The 12280-nt window shown below is 54.4% G+C and overlaps 4 protein-coding genes across 4 annotated transcripts; all 4 read right to left on the bottom strand.

Moving 5' to 3' along the window:
• Positions 1-19: 19 nt before the first annotated feature.
• Positions 20-710, bottom strand: SDRG_10563 (hypothetical protein). The gene has a single exon (XM_008616559.1). It carries the CDS (start codon positions 587-589, stop codon positions 44-46), a length of 546 nt encoding a protein of 181 aa, XP_008614781.1. The 5' UTR covers positions 590-710; the 3' UTR covers positions 20-43.
• Positions 711-4376: 3666 nt separating this feature from the next.
• SDRG_10562 (hypothetical protein) lies at positions 4377-5703 on the bottom strand. Its single transcript, XM_008616558.1, has 5 exons — positions 5290-5703; positions 5182-5231; positions 5009-5127; positions 4840-4954; positions 4377-4794 (listed from the first exon to the last, which is right to left on the bottom strand). Exons 1-5 carry the CDS (start codon positions 5640-5642, stop codon positions 4709-4711), a joined length of 723 nt encoding a protein of 240 aa, XP_008614780.1. The 5' UTR covers positions 5643-5703; the 3' UTR covers positions 4377-4708.
• A 735-nt stretch (positions 5704-6438) lies between these two features.
• SDRG_10561 (hypothetical protein) lies at positions 6439-8318 on the bottom strand. The gene has a single exon (XM_008616557.1). It carries the CDS (start codon positions 8284-8286, stop codon positions 6580-6582), a length of 1707 nt encoding a protein of 568 aa, XP_008614779.1. The 5' UTR covers positions 8287-8318; the 3' UTR covers positions 6439-6579.
• A 1771-nt stretch (positions 8319-10089) lies between these two features.
• SDRG_10560 (hypothetical protein) lies at positions 10090-11740 on the bottom strand. Its single transcript, XM_008616556.1, has one exon. The coding sequence runs from the start codon at positions 11722-11724 to the stop codon at positions 10186-10188; it is 1539 nt and encodes a 512-aa protein (XP_008614778.1). The 5' UTR covers positions 11725-11740; the 3' UTR covers positions 10090-10185.
• Positions 11741-12280: the final 540 nt, after the last annotated feature.

Below are 12280 nucleotides of genomic sequence, written 5' to 3'. Positions count from 1 at the left end.
CCAGTTTCCAAAAGGGCAATGTCGGAAAAGACGTCTAAACGATTTATTGAAAGAGGTCCCAATCGTGCACGGCGAGCGAGCGGAAGATGGCCTTGAGAAAGACCGAGCCTTCGTCGACGTCGGTGGGTATGTGGCCGCGGCTGCTGCTGTTGGGGTCCACCGAGATGGGCACTGTGACCGAGACGACGAGGTCGGTCGTCGCGCGCGGGAGGCGCAGGCAGCACACGTAGACTTGGATGACGTTCTTGGCGGCCTCCTTGTACTTGGCGACGGCCTGCGTGCCGACGGCAATGTGCGCGGGCACTTGGAGCCCATGCACTTCGGATGCGGGCATCGTAAACGCTTGGGCCACGTGGCGGTCCGTCGGCGCACACGCGTTCGAGTCGGCGATTTCGTTAAAGTAGAACGTACCCGTGGCGCTCTCGCCGATGGTTTCTTCCATTTGAAGGAGCTCAATGATGACGCAGCGGTCCGTCACGGCGTCGGCAAACACCTCTTGGTTGTCGGGCACTTGGCGGAACTCGCTCACGTCGGCAAAGCCGCTGGGCACGTCGCACGAGATAGCACCACCAAAGAGCGAGCGCTTCATAGTTGGCAAATGAAGAAGTGAGTCAAGAGGAAGCGGTGGGCGAGCGGTGATGCGAGGCGGCGGATGGCTACGTCCCACGCGGTGTCAGGTCGATGATGGTCGTCCACGTCCAAGATCACAGCCTGTTTGTATACCATTCATTTGCACTGTTTAAAACGTGTGCTATTTTTGTTGTAAACATGTCATGTTTGTCAAAAAGACGGCATTGCCACATTCCAGAGTAGAATTAGTTCAACTCTGTGTAAAAACTAGATTCTACTCTTTAAAACGTGTTTTTACACATTCGTTTTTACAAATTGCAGAGCAAAAACACATGGTGCAATCCCAGCCACAATCAAGTGTACTTTCTACCCAAACTCCGTGTGGAACCTGACTTCTACACTCTAGGATAGTGTTTTTACACACTCATTTTACAAAATTCTGAATGTCCAGTTGGCTTCCCAAGCCGATTTCCCCGTACTCTAGTACTACTACTGCTGCTACACTTGACCACCGCGTCATCGAAACAAAGACATAGGTCCGTGTAGTTGACATAAATAGGGGTGGCTCACGGCCGCGAAGCACGCGTAGCCCGATGGTTCATCGTGGAAAGAAGTCAAGAGAGGTCGAAGGATCAAGCAGCGCGAAGAAGCGGCCTCCGATCAGTTATCAAACCAAAACGCATGGGTAAATCACGCGGTAAACCCCATATATCCTGTGACAAAAACAAATCCGATGAACAATACTCACATTCATTGGGTGTGCGTGCGATGCCAAGTTTTGCTCGAATATGAACTAAACCTCGGCTACGCCTCGGGCCCTACGGGCAACGTTCATATTGACTCGCTTCGCTCGTCGGCAGAGCTTCGCGCTGGAGATGTGAGCTGGAGATGTGAGTGAATGGTCAAAAGAATGTAGAGAGATGCTAAAGTGTAATTGTAGTGAAGGAAGATTGAGTGCAGTAGTTAGGCTTCACAAGGGAGGAGTGCTGGGCCCTCGGAAACCAGTCCAATAGTCAGTGGCAAGCCAACTGGACTATCGGAGTTTGTAAAAATGAATGTGAAAAAAAACCACACCGAAGTGTGGAAATCAGTTTTCACACTGATTAGAACAGATACTACACTTGATCTTAGCCAAAAGGCCGAGAAGGTATGATTTCCATGTGGGAAACCTATTTCACCATCCCTACGAAAAAAGCACTGCGTGCTTTTTCGAGACGGATGGTGCAGATCCTTTGCTGTAGGGGGGAAGCGTGTCGGAATATTAGGTACGAATTCAGTCATTCTCTTGTATCTTTTTTAGATGCGGCGCGTTCTAGTGCGCAAAAATCGCGATAAAGTGCGCAAAAAATCGCACTCTTTTTCGTCACAAGACATAGCCGCGCTGTATCATCTTTACATATTTACCTTTCATACAAAAACCAAGATACATATTTTTAAAAATATCACCAGATGGTGTGTGATTTACACCGTGCCTTATGCGAAAAAATAGTTTTTTCACAGTCAGCCCTGACTTGGCCTTTTCCACAAAAACAGTACATACTTGGCCATGGCAATTTACAGGAACGACTGCGCTCACGACCAATCAAATTTGCGCATGGCCACCCATGTTCGGATGCAAATCGAGGAAAACTCAGTGATGGCACGGCTGTCGACGAGGCTAGCAGCATGCAGATTAGATGACCTCGCGTCTTAGCCAAAAGGCCGTGTGTGGAAGCAGATCAATACACGAAGCGTGGCTTGTGTCAGGGGTACATTACGTGATTTACCCTATGGTTTGGCTTGATAATGAAACGGAGGCCGTTCGTCCCGCTGAGGCTTGACTAGGTGGCATTAAAGTTGTGTGTTGGCTGGACATTGACAAATGTCGTTGTCGGCTTAGTTGGGCACGTCGAGTTCCTCGGCTTGATAGCGCGGGATCGATCGTGGTGGCGCGATGGTGCTGAAAATGCATTCGTTGGTGGGAATGAAGCGTGGTTTGAATACAATATTGTAGCCTCGGCGTATTAGCGACGAGTGTCTACGGAGCGCACTAAGCTTACAGTACTGTAGACCCGTCCCAGAAGGCTGTTGAACAACAGTATTCCAGTTACCTTGTGGTTTATGATCGCCATGATGCGCTTGGACCGGCGCAACGAATTCGGCGAGCTCGAAATGGCGAACGTCAGCTGCTATTCATGCAGCCACGAATGTAACCGGATAAGGTGAGAGAGCCTCGTCATGCAGCTAATGCATTTTTATATCCTGCACCACCCAGCTACTAGAGTAAGCAGCTTGACGATTGGAGAGAAGCCCGCTTGGTCGCTTAGGCGAGCTCTACTCATTCCTATCCTTCCGCTCATCACTCTTAGGTGGCTGTGTTTTGCGTTATCTCCGAGTTGCAAAGACCTCTTGTACGTAGATACTAGCGATTTCCTTCTCCTTGGCTGGCTCGCTGGGGCGGTGCAGGAACTCGTTTCTATCACCTGTAGTCAGTCACCCCTGGCGCTAGCGACCCCACGTGAGGCCAATGACGACACGCTCCGTCGCCCATCCGAGCTACTGTACATTTTGCCAATATCGTCTCCATGATGCCAGCAGCCCAACGGCTCGCGAATCAAGACACGGGCCTACGTCGGCACGAGCGCCAGACGTGCAATGTGGCGGTCCATCCATCCATTCGCCTCGACCCCGACCTCCGCTGCGATTTGGCTGTGCGGGAGTGTGAAAAGTAGTCGAGGCGTTGAGCGTATGACCAAGTCACTCAATGATGGGTCTCATACTTCCAGAACGAAACAATATCCCGTCGGTTCCGTGGACACCAATTTGCAAAACACCACATTCGGTCTTTCTCACTATGGAGCGATCGCGAATCAGGAATGTTGGTCATTTGTCATCGGCGGCTTAGCTGCAAAGCAAAAACAGTGAGTCCAATTTGCTTTCTGCTATTAAGTTCGAATTTATAAGACGCATTTCAGAGGGTATTTTGGTCCGAACAGGTCCCTTGCGGGGTGAGCTGGTAGGAACTTTTGTATTGAATGCGAAGCGTTGATAACGGTATTGCGACGACGGCGCGTTGGCCTAGACAAAAGTCAACGCTCGACCTTCGCTGCGCTGCGGTGTGCAGACTTTTCCGGGCCAACGCGCCGTCGTCGCTTGCTGCAGTCTTCGCGCGCTTCTGAAATCGCACCTAATCGAAAAGTTGCGTGATTTTCGGCTAAGTACGCAGGCGCACTTCAGCGCAATTGTTATACTTTAATCAAGTATAACGTCCGGAAAATGGACAGCACTTTATGGGGACACCAAAATCGCACTTCACTGGACACGTTTCGCGCGATGCGATTGGCTTAGACCAATGAAACTGCGTTTCATTGGCCAAAATGGCTCGATATATAGCCAATGGGTTGGCCGGATTGAGACACGACACATCGAATTAATCCCCTGGGATGCTGGTACACCACGTAAACGTTCCTACCAGGATTAACTGTCGCACTTCTGCGGACGACGAGTTGCCGTAAGGCTCAGTGTCAACGACATGCTACTAGATTGCACTGGGGTGAGCTACTATGATGATGCATCCGTCAGCATCGAGCTGCGATTAAACCCGATTCATTTACTTTGGATCCACCACCCCTGGCCGATACTAGCCTCGGTGTCAATGCGTCGCCACCAAGTGCGGATCGTCGGCAGGACCAAGCTCTTGCTCTTGAGCTGACGCTCGGGACCAGCTAGGCGACATGCACCGCAGCGTGCCTTGACCCACATGGGCTTTCAAGTGTCGAGGAGGCAGGCTATTGCATCTAACGTCATCTCGCGCTTGCTCATTCCACTCTGAACAATGCATGTCAAGCGCTGTTAGCCAAAACTCGACTTTCGAGGTACATGCATACTCTAGTGCAAACGGGGCTTGCCGCGCTGCAGTCCCTTGCGACTTGCCAACGACGCAGCGTACACTCGCACCGGTAGCCTCATTCTCGTCGTGCATGTCGTAGTCTCCAGCCGCAAAGCCCGTGGCGCAAAACGGCAACTGGATGCTGCAGCAACATGCCACGACGCTGCATGCCGTAGTGGCCCCAGAGCATCCGGCTCGTACTTGAAATGGTAGTATTAATGGAAGCCTGCTTAAAGGTCTTGAGTGTCGGCGCGACAGCACGGGAGGCGCTTAGCGGCGCGATTCGCGCTTCTTGTCCTTCTGTTCCTTGTTGCGGAGGAGGATGACGACCAAGCGGACAAAGATGTTGACAAAGTCTACAAGCGACGTGAGTGCCATGGACTTGCCATTGTCGGGGATACCAAGGAAGAGGTCGAGCGCATGGAGCACAAAGTCCGTGTCGCCCATCGTCGCCTTCTCAATGATCATCTGCGTGTCAAAGAGCACGTATGCGCAAAAAACGAGGAGGCCCATGTACTAAGCATGTCAGGAAAGTCCTTGAGTGATCGTAGGAGGTGGAGGCGTTCGTACCAAGTGGGCGTTGTACAGGGCGATCGAGCGCGAGAAGAGGTTGACGAGCGAGATGAGCGACATGACCATCGTCGCCGACGAGATGAACGACATCATGTACATGTACGATCGGCGCTTCTCTAAACGCATGCACCGTGAGCCACATCGTCCGCGGTGTAGGAGGAGCCGCGTACCGATCAAGGCGCTGCCGGTGAAGCACACAAAGATCACCGTCGTCGCCAAGCTAAAAACGAGATGCGTGAGCCTTCGCATACATGCTCCATAGCGCTGGCGGTACGTACCAGGCAGTGACGACAACCGCCGGGTCGACGTTGAGCGCGGTCGCGACGAGCGGGCCAATGTTGACGCCCGTGCAGGTCGCAATGGCCATGAGCATACCCAGACGCTTCATCACGAGGTGCTTCTCGACGAAGAAGAGGCCAAAGATGAGCCCGACCGTGGCGCACACCGTTGTGATCCCCGCGAGGTCGTACGCCATGTCGAGGCCGACGCCGACGGCTGCGGCAAGGAGCGTCGCCGCCAGCGCCGTGTACACACGGACGAGATGCTGTTGGACGGGGATGCTGATATCGTTGGCCTTGAAGAGCGCTTCCATGTTCCACGAGGAGCGGGTGAAGAAGCTGGAAGGGTCCATGCTGCGTTGGGAGGTTGAATCTGAAAATGGAAGAAGGGTAATACAATGCAATAAAAATGGCCACGTGGCTTTTGATTGTATTTTTATTCTTCATGACATGACATTTGAATGTAAACTGTATTAAAATACGTGAGTAATTGCGCACAAATTTCAGAATGATGGTAGCGACGCACCGATTGGCTGAAAAGCCAACGTCCAATCAAAATGGCACAATGCGATCCTGACTCGGAGCCAAGTCGCGCTCGCTGGCATCTGGATACCTCTCGATTCATCCAAGATAAAATGCCCCACCCGATGTATGCGTCATCAAACTCATCGTGGCTGCCGCAGTTGCCCACTGCACGTCCTTATCGAATGCCACGTCATCGTCTGACTCTTTTGCAAATATCGTGATTGCAACTTCGTAGCGCTGTGGTCAAGAGCGTGAGTGCCAAATTAGCATTCAGGTGCCAAGACTGTCCGAGGAGCAAGAATGTCGAGAGTGCTTGCGTTGTCCTCATCACCGCAGTACACGATGCTGTGGCACAGACAGTGGAAGTGCATAGAGGCAGCTACTTCGACGCCATCGATGCCTTTGTTATCGTCGAAAGACCGCAGCAACCTCTTCTTTTCTTCGTCGTCCATCATGGCGATACGGGACACTTGTGCACCTCCGCTGGGCCTAACATCGAGGCAGCAATGAGGTTCGAGTCTTCAACGCACGTACGCCGATGAATCTGCAGTCGCTAAAGACAACACAGTCGTAGACAATTGAGCCTTCTGCAAGAACTCTGTTCCAACGGTCGCACTTGAACAATTATATAGTCATCAAATGTATTGAGCAAATGCATTAAGCAATGACTTGGACTAGGCACTGCACCAGTGCGCCGCCCGCAACAGCACTGGCGGCCGCGTACAGAACCCATTCGGACGCCACAGGCTCAAATTTCGCCGCGTCTTAAAGCTTGAGAACACCAAGTCGAGCACCGAGGTAGTCAACGATGCATTCGACACTCACTGGTTCGCAGCGGAGTCCCACGTACCCATCGGGGCGGAGCAGGAAGACGCATTGGCCACCGACGCCAAAGCGCGCGTTGGCGACCGTGTTGGACGCCGGTACGACAATACATGTACCGACGACGCCGTTGGTTGCGCGTACGATCTGCTCGCCGAGCGCCGAGAGCTGCGCCGTCGTCATTGGCGCCACCGTGGCGTCTTCACATCCTTCAAAGAGCAGCGCAAGGCACTGCGTGGTGTCGCGTGGACAGGTCGCAGACGGCAGAACGTGCCACGGGCAGCGATCGCCCGCCTGGACGCGCGCGCCAAGCATGTGTCGAAAGATTTGGCGCAGGTACTTCGAGGCGTGTGACACGAGCGATGGCTTGTCCCAGTGCTCGACCGAGAGGACACTTCCGCGGTACGCAATCGCCGTCTCACCGAGAAACGCTGCGGCTTTGGACGCAAAGAGAGGGGTGGCGGCCATCACCTGCAGCACGAACTTTCGCAGCGCATGGAACCACGTGTTGCGGCTGCTGGCGAGGCTTTGGCCGCGCGTCGTCATGGCGACGAGGGCGTCCCCGACAAGCCGGCGCTCTTCTCCATACGTGCGCAAGAGACTGTCGCTGGAGAATCCTCGCAAAACAAAACTGAGCTTCCAACCGAGGTTGACCGCGTCTTGAATTCCCGTGTTCATGCCTTGGCCGTACAGCGGCGAGTGGCAGTGGCATGCGTCACCAGCCAGAAAGACGCGACCGCCGTCGTCGTACGCTGCCGCGAGGCGCTCGTTGATGCGAAAGTGTGACGCCCAGAGCACCGACTCAAACGAGACGGGGCCCATGTGCGCGCTCACGACCGCCTCGAGCTCCGAGTGCGTCAGCTCGCGCAGCATCGGCAGGCCGTGGCGATCACTCTCAGAGTCCGATCGATACGATGCACCCTCAGCGTCGTCCATGTCGATGGCCACGAGAAACGTGCCGTTGGGCATCGGCGTCGCAAAGCTCGCGCCGTTTTCAAACAGAAAGAACGTCAGCCCATCGAGGTCGGCCAAGGCGTCGATCGGTGCGGTGGGGCGAAAATGCACCGAGAGAAATTGCCCCGGCATCACAACGCCCTCAAAGCCGCAATGCATGAGCTTGCGCACGCTGGATCGGGCGCCATCGGCGCCGATGAGGTACTTGGCTTCAACGACGACGTCGGTGCCGTCGGCGGTGGTCACTGTCGCGTGGACGGCAGTTGGCGTGCGGGTGTAGCTCTGGAGCGTCGTCGACCGCTGGATCGCAACGTGCTTTTCAACGAACGAGGCAAGGCACTGCTCGGCGTACCACTGCTCCGTGAGGAGACCATACGTGTACTTCGAGTCCAAGTGCGCGCCTAGCGGCACCGAGTTGATGACACCGCCTCGGTCACGAAACGTCGCCCGGCGGGCGCGGAGGCATCGCTCGTGCAGAGCGTCGACGACGCCGTCGTACACCTCGAGCAGCTCGAGCGACCGCGGCCAGAGCACCGAGGCCTTTGTCTGGATCACGGGCGCCGGTGCACGATCGACGATTGCAACGTTGGCGACACCGTGGCGCACCAGCTCGGCGGCGAGCGTCAGACCAGTAGGACCGGCGCCAACGATGAGGGCGTCGACGCGAGATGGAATAGCAGCCGATGGCATGGTCATAAAGAAGGGAGTACAAGCGTGTGCTGGAGGTGGGCAAAAGCAATGTGGTCGAACGGGCCGATCTTGTGGATTGAGCCGGATGACTTATGCGGATGATTCGGGCATTTCGACAAAACGTGGTCGATCGCGTCGATTGTGATTTTTTGCAAATGCCATCATCACGTGATAGCACCGTTGACAGATTTGGTATGCGTGAATGACATTATCTAGAATGGAATCGCTAAGACAGACGTTGTCGAAGAAGATGGAAGGCGGGCCGACCGCCTGAAGGCCAAGAGGCACCCGGTACGAGCTTGGGTGTACCCCAGTACCCAGCACTCTGACGCCAACGCAACCCCAGCGTGTCGAGGCACCTTGCATGGAAAATAGAGTACATAGTTTTTCAAGCCTCGGGAATATGCAACAACGGGTCCGCTCAACTCAACACTGCGTACAGAGGGCGGCGTGTGGAGTGCTGCACATTTGGATGCATGTGCGTACCAGGTACTTCGATGTTTACAACAATGCAAACATTAATATCCGGACAACGAGCCCAGCGCGGCATCGGAGTACCCGCCTTTCTAGTCAGTACCGTCGTAAGAAGCCGAGATCGAAGCGCTCGCCAAGAGCTCTTGCCAAGCTGTTGAGCACAATTTTATCCGGATACTATTATCCGGATCGCGAACCCAGCACGGCGTCCGAGCGAGCAAGATGGATGGATTTTTGAGTTTGAAACGAAGTCTCGTGTTTTGGTCTATATGTATAGGGCGTGGCGCAGGGAGCGCGAAAACCAAAAAATGGAGCCCGTAGCGTTCCTACAGTCCATGCTAGTCGCTGTGTAAGTTGATGAATACTGATACACCGATACTAAATTCCGTATCAGTTTGCACCAACTTGACGGTGCGCAGCACAGACTGTAGGTACGCTACGAGCACCGTTTTTTGGTTTTTGGGCTCCCTGTGTCGTGCTCTATACATATTGAACAAAACGCGAGACTTCGTTTCAAACTCAAAAGTTCATCCATTTTGCCCACACTGGCGCCGCGCTGGGCATGTTGTCCGGATATTTCTGTCCGGATAAAAACGTGCTCACAGAGCTGCGCACCGAGAAATCCATCCCGTGGTGGACCCCACTCGCCGAGTCATAGCTCGCGAGGTCGTACGCAAGCTCCTGAAATCTACATAAAGATATATACGCCTCATACATTGGTTGAGCACTGGATATTCATATCTACACAGCTCTCAAACCACGAGGTCGGGACAAGGCGATGTGTATCAATCTATCAGTGAGATAGTCCTGCCGAGAAACCGTTAGGATGGGACTGTACAGGAGCCTGTGGTGCAGCACATTTCGCAGTCGTGAGGGACGCGAGTTCACAGAAATCCCGGATTTTGTGCGCTTGGCGCAATGCGAGCTCATTTCTGGCTATCCCAAGCCATGGATCGATCGAGTAGGCATCCATTGTTTCGCGTTTACACATTAGCCGACAGCGCTACAAGGCACGAGGAGCATAGGACGCTGACAAACAAGGCATGTGGCGAGCTAGTTGCATTGCTCGACGATAGCAATGCAGATATGCTTGGTGAGAGACTGAATCTTGGCGTCGACTGTGTACGTAGGACTGATCCAGGGCCCGACCCAAAGCCTTGCTACACCAATAGAGCAGCCAATAATAGAGCAACGCCTTGGGCGTCTGAGTGCTTTTGATAGGCACAAGAGGTAACTGCTAAAGGCTGTCGTCCCAAGAAAACTATGGGTCGCGTGATCTTCCTTCAGAGCCTCCACGTTTTTTTTATAGACATTGCTAGACGTTGTGTTCGGAAGTTGGACTTCATACTAGAGTTTCGGTTTACAATGTACACATTTCATTCATGCCGCTTACTACTCACCATAGTAGTCGTGCTATTCATACAGGACAGTTTACGCTTCGTCGCGCTTGGGCGTCTCGACATCGACGCTCTTCGGGACACGAGCCGGCAAGCCGTTGCCGAACAGAAGCTCGATGTCTTCGAGGAGGAGGCCCTTGGTTTCCGGGCACTTGAACCAGACGTAGACACCGGCAAGCGCGCAGAGCGCCGTGAAGAGGAAGAAGACGCCGTTGATGTTGAGGTACGGGAAGAGCTTGGGGATGCCGATCATGAGCGAGCCCATGCACCAGTTGGTCATCGTCGACGCCGAGACGGCCTTGGCGCGGACGTTCATGGGGAAGATCTCGGCCGGGTAGATCCAGCACACGGGGCCCCACGAGATCGCAAAGTTGAAGATGAAGAAGGCCGTGAAGACAATCATGGTCCAGCCCGCGCCCGTCGAGCAGTCCGACTTGCTCGTGTCGCCCTTGCAGCCAGCCGTGAACGAGATCGCAGACACCAAGTGGCCGATGACCATACCCGCGGCACCGACAAGGAGGAGCTTGCGGCGACCGACCTTATCGACCCAGTACATAGCCGGAATTGTCGAGAGGAAGTTGACAATCTGGAAGATGAGGAGCGACACGATACCGTCGCCGACGACATCCTTGAAGATCTGACCGCCGTACGTGAAGATCGGGTTGATACCGGTGGCTTGCTGGAGGAGCTGGAGCGAGCAGGCAATGATAAGGCGCGGGCGAATCGACGGGTGCCACAGATCAGCCCACGTCGACGTGTTGTCGCCTTCTTCTTTAATGGCGTCACCAATGGCCTGGAGCTCAGCACCGACGTTGTCGGTACGACGAAGGCGCTTGAGGGCAGACTCGGCTTGGGCGCGACCCTTGGCCTTATACGTCCAGCGCGGCGACTCGGGCACGCAAAAGATACCGGCCATGACAATGACCGGGAAGGCCATTGCGACAGCGTTGGTGACGCGCCAGCCGTGCTCGTCGTTTTGCACCACATAGTTGATGATGCCGGCAAGGAGGAGACCCGTGACGATCGACATTTGCATAAAGCCCGAAAGCATACCACGGAGCTCCTTCGGGGCCATCTCGGCACCAAAGATGGGCAGCGAGAAGGACGAGTTACCGACGCCGAAGCCCTGGATGATGCGCGCGATCAAGGCGAGCGTGTGGTTGCCCTTGTTGGTGAGGACGAGCATGAGCGTGCCGGCGCAAAAGAGGACACCGGCCGAGAAGATGGTCGCGCGGCGGCCATACTTGTCGGCAATGTAGCCACCGAGGTACGCGCCAACGATGCAGCCCATGTAGTAGAGCACGTTGAAGAGCGTCGTGAACGTCGACCAGTTGTCCGGGAGGTCCGACGACGAGGCGCGGCACTGCGTGCCCGTGTTACCATTGTGGCCGATGCAAAAGTCGTTGAGGAACGAGTCCATGACGAGGACACCGCCCGTGACGCCTTGATCGTAGCCGAAGAAGATACCACCAAGAGACGCAAAGACGCAGACGACGATCGCATACGCGCGGGAGCCTTCGGTCGGCGTGTTGTCCGCGCCGCCGCCCGGGAGGATCGCAATACCGCCAGCCATGGTCCTTGAGTTGGAGGTGGTAAATGGAAAAGTGAATGCGCTGTAGATCAAACGCGGCCGTGCAGAGGCCAAACAGGTCATGTGGCATCGCCCGACCGGCTGGGCAGCCAAAGGCGTGGTCGCAAAGCAGTAGCTCGAGTGACGTTGAAGAAGAGGGTATTGAAGCTGGTATTGCAGTCCGCCATGCGTGGTTGAAGTTGGCCCTCTGTGTTGAAGTTGGTCATATGGGTACGTCCTCGGCAAAGGATTTATACGACTTTTTTGTATCCACCAAACGATCCAGTACTGAAATACTGGCACCACGTGATGCAGGACCCAGCCTGGTGAACAGCGTCGCGTCTGATTGGTGGACGAACGAGGTTATAGGAATTACACCGGATTCTAGTTCACGTATTCCTGGCGGGCGTGTCTTTAAAGTGGATACAAATGGAACCGTTTCATACCGACACGTTGGCAAATAGAATCACCGTAATTTCAGTGCAAATTTCTTTCTTCTGGTAGATTTCTCCCTTTTGGGTCCACCAGTACCGCGTTTTGGGAGAGCCCTGGTGGAACA

The sequence above is a fragment of the Saprolegnia diclina genome (assembly GCF_000281045.1).
Source record: "Saprolegnia diclina VS20 unplaced genomic scaffold supercont1.36, whole genome shotgun sequence".
Lineage (NCBI taxonomy): Eukaryota > Oomycota > Saprolegniomycetes > Saprolegniales > Saprolegniaceae > Saprolegnia > Saprolegnia diclina.
This window is presented reverse-complemented; position numbering and strand designations above follow the sequence as displayed.